Below are 8,483 nucleotides of genomic sequence, written 5' to 3' on the forward strand. Positions count from 1 at the left end.
GGCTAAAAATCCAGGTTAAGGATGGTTTGGTCTGGTGAGAATTCTCTTTCTGGCTGGCAGACAGCTGCCGTCTCATGGGGTCCTCACATGGCAGAGAGAAAGAGACAGTAAGCTCTCTGGGGTCCCTTCTCATGACGGTGCTAATCCCATCCTGAGGGGACCCTCATGGCTTCATCTAACCGTGATTATGTGGCAAAGGCCCCACCCCCAAATCTCATCACACTGGGGGATAGGGTGTCAACTTATGAACTTGGGGGAGGGGGGAACAACTCAGTCTTTGGCACCCCATCAAGTCAGGGCTCCTCAGATCTTAAGGGCCAAATTTTACATATATTTTTAAAATTGTATTATCTTTATTTACTTTTGTCTGTGCTGAGTCTTCCTTGCTGCTCGCGGGCGTTCTCTGGTTGCAGAGTGGGGGCTGCTCTCTAGAGGTGGTGCGTGCGCTTCTCACTGTGGTGACTTCTCTTGTTGCAGAGCACAGGCTCTAGGGAGCCGGCTCAGTGGTTGTGGTGCCCCGGCTTAGTAGTTGCCCTGCGGCATGTGGGATCTTCTCCAAGTGGGGATCGAACCTATGACCATGCACTGGTAGGTGGATTCTTAACCACTGGACCACTGGGGAAATCCAGGAGCCAAATTTTAAAAGCAGAGAAGCAGCCCAGGGTGACATGAGGTGGGAGTTTCATCCAGAGGGAAGAGATGAAGCAAGTTTGCCTCCCCCAGGGCCCATGATTGCTGCCTGCAGCTCTCCCGAAAGAACCCTCCTTTTCCTTCCCAGTCTGCCGGTCCTCCATCCTGCCCTCATACCAAGATGGCTGAGTCACATACGATTCACAGATTCTTAGACACTTCATCGACTTCTTAGAACTGGGAGACCTCTAGGTCTTAGAGGTCATCTTCTCTTGGCTCCTGATTCTTACAGACCACGTGTCTGGGCCTGGAGAGGGTATGGGAAACACCAGAGGTCCGGCTGGCTTGTTCAAATAGGGTAGGCCAGGAGGTAGGTAGTTGCGGCAAAGGCAGAGAGAGAGTCTGAATATTAAGAAGCCAGCTGTTTTCATTTCAGCATATACATTTGCATAATTTTGCAAGATAAAGTCTTAGTTTACAGTTTTAAGTTTTTACTTGTAAGTATTACGCACGGAAGGCCCCAGGGCCCCCAAAATCCGATCATCTGGCCTGTCAAAGCCTGAATCAGGGTCTCATTCTTTTTCCCGGGCCAGGAGCTTCCTGGGAGCTAGAAAGGGTTTCCGCGGGGTTTGGCCTCGGCTCCCGAGCGGCCTGTGACCATTAACTCCCTCACCCTCCGCCTCCAGCCCAGGGCGGCTGCGGGGGCACCGGTCACGAGGCCGCCACGGGGTTTCTCCCCACCGCCCCTCGGGCTTCGCGGAGCCGCCGCACCTCTGCCTCCCAAGCCTATGGCCTTGGCCATCGCGCTTCTCCTCTCGGGGGTCCTGCTCCCCTGCTGGGGAGAGTTCGCGCTCTTTAAAAAGGGGTCTACAAAGGTGAGCCAAGAAACATTTTGAACCTTCCGTTCTAGGCGAGGGTGGTGGCCGGGGCATCGCTCTCCATCTAGAAGGGGCCAGTTGGGTTTGGAGAGAGAAGTGGGGGATGGGGCCGAGGTAGGGGGAGGGGCGGGAGGGGACCACCCCCTACTGGGGATTTCTTCTCAGGCTGGAAGCTTGGTGTGCTCCCAAAGGACTCCAAAGCCCTTGCTTCACCTCCCTAGTGGCTCTGGAGGTAAAAGAAAGTGGCCTTATAACCAGCAGCCTCCTCCCCCTCCCCTCCCCTGCCTAACCCCCTCCCCTCCCCTCTCTGGGACACTCAGTCCTGCCCCAAGAAACGCCTTGCACACTGCCCTAGAGTCTGCCCCTCTCCGTGCCCTTGTAGGCACGCAGCTCTTTCCTCCTTTTCCTTCCTCGTCTTTCTCTCCACCGCATTCTCTGTCCCTTCCACATCCCCCACTAAAGTGTGATGGGGAGTATTTGGTCCTTCAACACAGGTGACCCTTTGGGACCCACAGAGGTGAGGGGTCCCCCAGGAAAGAAGCAGAGGGAAAAGTCCTAACTTCCCCCTTCCTCTCCCCTGCTCCTCTGAGTGCAGTGGGGGTTGGGACGTGGGGGTGAACTTCTTTAGGACTTCTCTTTCTGGATCCGTGGGGCTTTGGCAGTGTTAGGGGACCCCACACACACACACATGGCCAGAGAGCTGGTGACTTAGGGGTTGTCCCCACAGGCAAACGGGGCTAGGTGCTCCCACCACTCTGAGTGTTTCAGTGACTGCTGTCTCATCAACTTGGACTCTGGTGGCGCCTTCTGTGCCCCTCGGGCCAGAATAACCATGACGTGCTTGCCCCAGGTGAGACCCTGCCCCCGTGGGGCAGCCCCTGCTGGTTCGTAGGGTGGGGATGGTTCAAAAACCCCACATGGCCGCACCTTTTTTTTCACCCTTTGCTTGAAGCATCCTTTCCCCCCTCTCCACCTGGCAAACTCCTGATCGTCCTGCAATGCAACTCCAGGCGCCTCCTCCAAGAATCCTTCCCTCCTTGGAACTCGCATACCCTCGGGACCCACACCCTCAGCAGAGCATGTATCTCCCTGATTTGCCTGTCTTCTGTCTGCCTCCACCACTGGTCAGAGCTCTGCGAGAGCAGGATTAAAGCATATTCACTTTGGAACCCCCTACCCCCCAGCTTAGTGCCTGCACATAGCAGTTGCTCAACAAACGTTTATTGCATGAATGAGTATCTCTACTCTAACATCACTGCCACAAGAGCAGGTGGGAAAAGACCTCCCAATCCATCCCTACCACGCTGCTGCAATGACCGAATTTCTCGAGAGGAGCTGCCCAGGCAGGTTGATGGTTTTGGGATTGGATTTGAATTTAAACCCTGGCTTTACCAACCCCTGTCTTTGTGACCTTAGACAGATCATTTCTGCTCTCTGAGCCTTAGTTTCCTCATCTGTAAAATGGGACTAAGGTACCCCCCCGACCAGCTTGTTGGGAAAAGTATGTGATCCTGGCAATGACGGTGCTCAGTGAACATGGTTGTTATCAGCTGGTGGAAATGCAGGGAGCAGAACGTACAGTGCATCTTGTTCTTGCCTTTTTTCTGGCCCTGGGCCCAAAACTTTCTAGGGAGGCTGGGCTCAGTCTCCATCTCTCTGTCTGGAGAACTGCCAGTGCTCAGGAAGACAGCCAGGTCCCTCCTGTGGCCTAACTACAACTGAAGTAGCCAGAGGGTCTTTTCATTATGGGCACTTAATCTACTTCGTTTTAATTCCCTCAATGACAAATGGGGTTACTATTATTTCCTTAAAAAAATTGTTTGACTGCACTAGGTCTAAAGATCCCGGCATGGGGGAATCTTTAGTTCTGGCATGTGAACTGTTAGCTGCAGCATTTGGGATCTAGTTCCCTGACCAGGGATCTGGGCCCCGGCATTGGGAGCTCAGAGTCTTAGCCACTGGACCACCAGGGAAGTCCCTTAGTATTCCCATTTGACAGATGAGGGAACTAAGACAAAGAAGCTTGCCTGAGGCCACAATGTTATGAGCTGTAGAGCTGTCAGACCTCAAGTCTGTCTCATTCCATCACTTGGGCTCTTGCTTCTGCTCCCCAAGAAGTTTAAGCCTCCTTCCCTGCTCCTTGGTGGCTTTCAACTCTCTCACCCATTTTCTGCAGACCAGGAGCGCCATCAACATCGTATGTCCCTGCCGAGTAGGCCTGAAATGCATACAAAAGGACCCAGACTGTAGCCGTAGGTGCCGTTTGATTTAGAGGAGGACGCAGTCTGGTCACTAACACCCTCCTCCCGCCCCTCCTTGAGGGGCCTCATCTTGCTCAAAGACATTAAAGTCATTTCCTGGCTCTGGTCTCTGTCTGTGCTTCCTGGGAGAGGGAACCGGATAGGGATTGTTCTGAAAGAAGAGACAAGATAGAGCTTCCCACGGTTTGGCCCTGCCTGGAAGCCTGGTGGTCTCAGGGGGAAACTGTGGGAAGGGCGTGGGCTTGTGGGGGTGTAGTTGCTAGGGGAGGGCAAAGGGATGGATTGGAATTTGGGGATTAGTAGATGAAAACTCGGAGAAGGCAATGGCACCCCACCCCAGTACTCTTGCCTGGAAAATCTCATGGATGGAGGAGCCTGGTAGGCTGCAGTCCATGGGGTCGCAAAGAGTTGGACATGACTGAGCGACTTCACTTTCACTTTTCACTTTCATGCATTGGAGAATGAAATGGCAACCCACTCCAGTGTTCTTGCCTGGAGAATCCCAGGGATGGGGGAGCCTGGTTGGCTGCCGTCTATGGGGTTGCACAGAGTCGGACACGACTGAAGCAACTTAGCAGCAGTAGCAGCAGCAGATGCAAACTATTATGTATAGAATGAATAAGCAACAAGGTCCTACTATATAGCTCAGGGAACTCTATCCTGTGATAAACCATAATGGAAAAGAATATGAAAAAAGAATATATATGATGTATAGCTGCATCACTTTGCTGTGCGGCAGAAATTAACACAGCATTGTACATCAACTATACTTCAATCAAATAAATGTTTAAAAATAAAGAAACTGAGGCTCACAGAGCTACATGACTTACCCAAGTCTCACCATGGTGTATTTTCTGCTGCAAGTATCCAAAAAAATAAAACAATTGCAACCGGTCTGGATGCTGAAGGAATTCATTGGTGGTCAGAACTGGAAGTGCAGTAGCAGGTTGGCCTCGGGTCGGGTTGAATCCAGTAGCTCCATGGCCCTCTGGCTGGATTCCTTCCCAGTAGCTGTAAAAGTTCCAGGTGTCACGTAATAATAACAGTTAAGATTTATCAAGCACTTACTATGTTCCAGACACTGTGCAATGTGTTTTCTTATCTGTATCAACTCATCTTATTGTCACAACAAAGTTGTAGTAGGTACTATAATTATCCCTAGTTTAAGAATAGGCTGTTGAGGCTCAAAGTATCCTTCTTAAAGTTTCCGAGTAGGGGTGGGGCTGGGGTTGGACCCCAGGCTGTCTTGCTCCACAGGGCAGGGTCTTAACCACAAATCCACCTCACATATGGAGAAATCAGGCTCCCCAGAGAAAGGAAACATCTGTGTCACAATTCTCAGCAAACATCCTAAGACTGATTCTAGTTCGATTAGTCTGCTTAGTCTGCATACTCAGCCCTGACCCACTCTCCTGGGTCAGACTGGAACGCTGAGTCTCTACCTCAACCCCAGTTCAGTCTGCCTCGGGGTCACCTTGCCCTGGACCCACTCACCACTCCTCATTTGACATATACACAGTGTAATTCAGAGATCTTTTGGATCACCCCGAGATCATAAATTTCTTTTTCTCCTATCTCATTGTATCTCAATCATTTCCCTCATGTCACCAAAATATTTTTAAAAACAGCAATGACTTGCTACTATGTATAAAATAGATAACCAAGGAGGACCTACTGTATAACACAAGGAACTCTACTCAATGCTCTGTGGTGACCTCAATAGGAAGGAAATCCAAAAAAGAGGGGATATATATATATACACACACACATACATATAGCTGATTCACTTTGCTGCATAGTAGAAACTAACACAAATTGTAAAGCAATTATTCTCCAATAAAAATTTAAAAACAAAAAAAGCAGTAGTGACTGCCTAATTTTATTTTATATGTGGACCATATCTGCCTAACTTTCCCTATGAGTAGACAATAAGATCATTTCCAAGTCCAAACCATCTGTGGTCTGTAGGACACAACTTCATGGCTGCAAAAGCAAAATCCTGTTCTAATGATGGCTTCAGCAAGCTGGATGCTTTGTCTCTCACCTGGTGGTTGCAGGGAGGCTGGCTGAGGCTCTGCTGGGAGAGGTCATGCATGCCCCCACTTCCTTCCACCTTCTTGCTCAGTCATCTGCTGCTCTGTTTCCTTCCATTTTTCCCCTTAATTTTTTACAACACAGCACACATAGCAACATCATATTGATATAGCACCTTGGCATAAGAGTAGAAGGGTCTCGGGGCCCTAAAGAGGCTCTCTTGAGGGCAGAAGGCATCCACATCTCCAGACACACTAGTTGGGAAGCTCTGCTTCAGATTGTTTCTTTCCTTCTATAGTCAGAGATAGTGCACCACCTTACCTGCTGGGTCCACCTTCCAGTTAGATGAAAGGGGGTAGAGGGGCAGCAGGCAGCTCACCCTTCCTAAAAGGGCAGCAGGAATTACTTTCACTTACACCCCACTAGGCAAAAGTTGGTGAGCCACTAGTCATATGGTAAAGAATCTGCCTGCAGTGTGGGAGACCTGGGTTTGACTCTGGATCAGGAAGATGCCCTGGAGAAGGAAATGGCAATCCACTCCAGTATTCTTGCCTGGAAAAATCCATGGCCAGAGGAGCCTGGCTGACTACAGTCCATGGAGTCACAAAGAGTCAGACAAGACTGAGTGACTAACACGTTCACTTTCAGGCAAAAGTTAGTCACGTGGCTGCAGCTAGCTGCAAGGGAGGCTGGGAAATGTAGTTTTCATCTGGACATCCATGTGCCCAGCTAAAGCTTGGGGAGTTCTGTTATTAAAGGACAAAAGGACAAAATGTGGGAGCAATTTGCTGTCACAAAACCCTTTATTATTTTTTTAATAAGCCAGGAGAGCTTGGCTCCCAGGACCCAGAGCTAATGACTGTTGCTGCTGCTACTGCTGCTGCCAAGTCGCTTCAGTCGTGTCCGACTCTGTGCAACCCCATAGATGGCAGCCCACCAGGCTCCCCCGTCCCTGGGATTTGCCAGGCAAGAGTACTAGAGTGGGGTGCCATTGCCTTAGGCAGCTCTAATCAGGTTGTTTTGTTCTTGATTTGTAGTTCTTCATATATTTTGGATAGTCACTCCTTATTGGACATATCATTTGCAAATATCTTCACCCATTTTCAGTACGTTGTCTTTTCATTTTTTTCCTGAAGATTTCCTTTGCTGTGCATAAGTAAGTTTTTATCTGCTATAGTCCCATTTGTTTATTTTTGCTTTTGTTTCCCTTGCCTGAAGAGTCACAACTATTAATAGAAAGATACTGCAAAGACCAGTGCAAACACTTGTCTATGTTTTCTTCTAGAATTTTATGATTTCAGGTAGGGAGACTTCTTTGGGGGAGGGGCATGCTGCATGGCTTGCAGGATCTTAGTTCCCTGACCAGGAAAGGAACTCACGCCCCTTACAGGGGAGACATGGAGTCCTAACTGATAGATGGCTAGGGAAGTCCCAAGGAAGACTCCATTTTTGATTGGGCAATGATATCTTTTGAGCCTTCACACCCCTTTTGCCCCACATCTAGGCCAGCCGATAATAGCCCCCCTCCCTCCCTTGGTGCTGGTGGGAGAAGCAAACTACACAAACCCCAGCCTGCTTGGGAGAACCCTCACCCTGGCCCCATCTCCTAGCTGCAGTAAAAGTCAAAGCTGCCCACCCCTTCATCCTTACCACTCAGACCCCCTTGTGCCTGCCCTGCTGTCTCCGGAAAGGTCCATTATTTGAGTAGTAAACCTTTTCATACTGTTTTGATATATGTGACATCATCCATTCCAACATCCAAACCAGTTCTAGGTGGGGGTTGATTTCATCCTCCAAGAGGCACCCAGAAAACGTGGATTGCTCAATTGATTTTCAGAAACTATGACTTCAGTTTCTCCAGTTCTCATTCCCTGCCATGGCTGGGTGACCAAGGGAAGCTCTGTGGCTGGGAGAGGCCTGAACGGCTCAGTCACCACATGGAGGATGGTGGCCCTGGAGAATGTCCTGACTCACAGCCGACTTTGCACAAGCAAGACACCCACTTGTGTCGTGTTAAGCCTCTGTGCCTCCTGGGTGGTCTGTTTCCGCAACGTTTCCTTTCCTGCCATGATTACTGTATGTTAGAATGTCTTGCCCCTCCACCCACAGCATTACCGCCTGTTTCCATTCTCAAGACTCAGGCACTTTGTTCTGATTATCTGCCGCCAGACCCACTCCCAGTTCGTGTGTTCTGAGCTTGTAATCCTCGTGCTCACCGAGAAGGCCCACAGAAATGTGTTCAGGTGACTGCACTTTCACAGGAGGGGGAGTTACTGAAATTCTCATTGAAGGTCTCCGGAGGTAGGGAGTGGAAAGGTAAAAACCAGAGTCTAATCTTCTGTTGTTTGATAGCTTGGTGACTTTGGGAGGTTTGGCGACTTCTCTGGGCCTTAGTCACCTCATCTGTGAAACAAATATTCACAATGCTATTTGTTAACAGTAATATACAATCAGATAGGATGAGAGAGTCTTTTGAGATCGTTCTGAGAGCTTCTAACTGTATAGATAATGACAACAGCCTCTATTGATTGGGTGCCTACTCATAGTAAAATACCTGTTATTTAAGCATTGCGTCACTCCTGTGATATACTGTTATTATGTCCTATTTTGCAGATGGGGAAACTAGGTTCAAAGAGGTTAAGAAGTCCGCCAAAAGCACACAGCCAGTAGATAGCAGAGC

The 8,483-nt window shown here is 49.5% G+C and overlaps 2 protein-coding genes across 2 annotated transcripts in view; both read left to right on the forward strand.

Annotated features, from left to right (window-relative positions):
- Window positions 1-1,418: 1,418 nt before the first annotated feature.
- On the forward strand, window positions 1,419-3,780 carry CLPSL2 (colipase-like 2). The gene is made up of 3 exons (XM_010848729.1): window positions 1,419-1,505; window positions 2,236-2,358; window positions 3,685-3,780. Exons 1-3 carry the CDS (start codon window positions 1,419-1,421, stop codon window positions 3,778-3,780), a joined length of 306 nt encoding a protein of 101 aa, XP_010847031.1.
- An 831-nt stretch (window positions 3,781-4,611) lies between these two features.
- CLPSL1 (colipase-like 1) overlaps window positions 4,612-8,483 on the forward strand; it is a 7,036-nt gene continuing 3,164 nt past the window's right edge. The window contains 1 exon segment of the mRNA XM_010848731.1: window positions 4,612-4,632. Within this exon segment, the coding sequence (XP_010847033.1) occupies window positions 4,612-4,632 (21 nt within the window).

This window comes from Bison bison, unplaced genomic scaffold, assembly GCF_000754665.1.
Source record: "Bison bison bison isolate TAMUID 2011002044 unplaced genomic scaffold, Bison_UMD1.0 scf7180017864270, whole genome shotgun sequence".
In the NCBI taxonomy this organism is placed as follows: domain Eukaryota; kingdom Metazoa; phylum Chordata; class Mammalia; order Artiodactyla; family Bovidae; genus Bison; species Bison bison.

Coding starts and splice junctions, on each gene's coding strand:
- CLPSL2 (XM_010848729.1), top strand. CDS start 1,419: ATGGCCTTGGCCATCGCGCTTCTCCTCTCGGGGGTCCTGCTCCCCTGC. Junction 1,506..2,235: donor TTAAAAAGGGGTCTACAAAG/GTGAGCCAAGAA, acceptor TTGTCCCCACAG/GCAAACGGGGCTAGGTGCTC. Junction 2,359..3,684: donor CCATGACGTGCTTGCCCCAG/GTGAGACCCTGC, acceptor CATTTTCTGCAG/ACCAGGAGCGCCATCAACAT.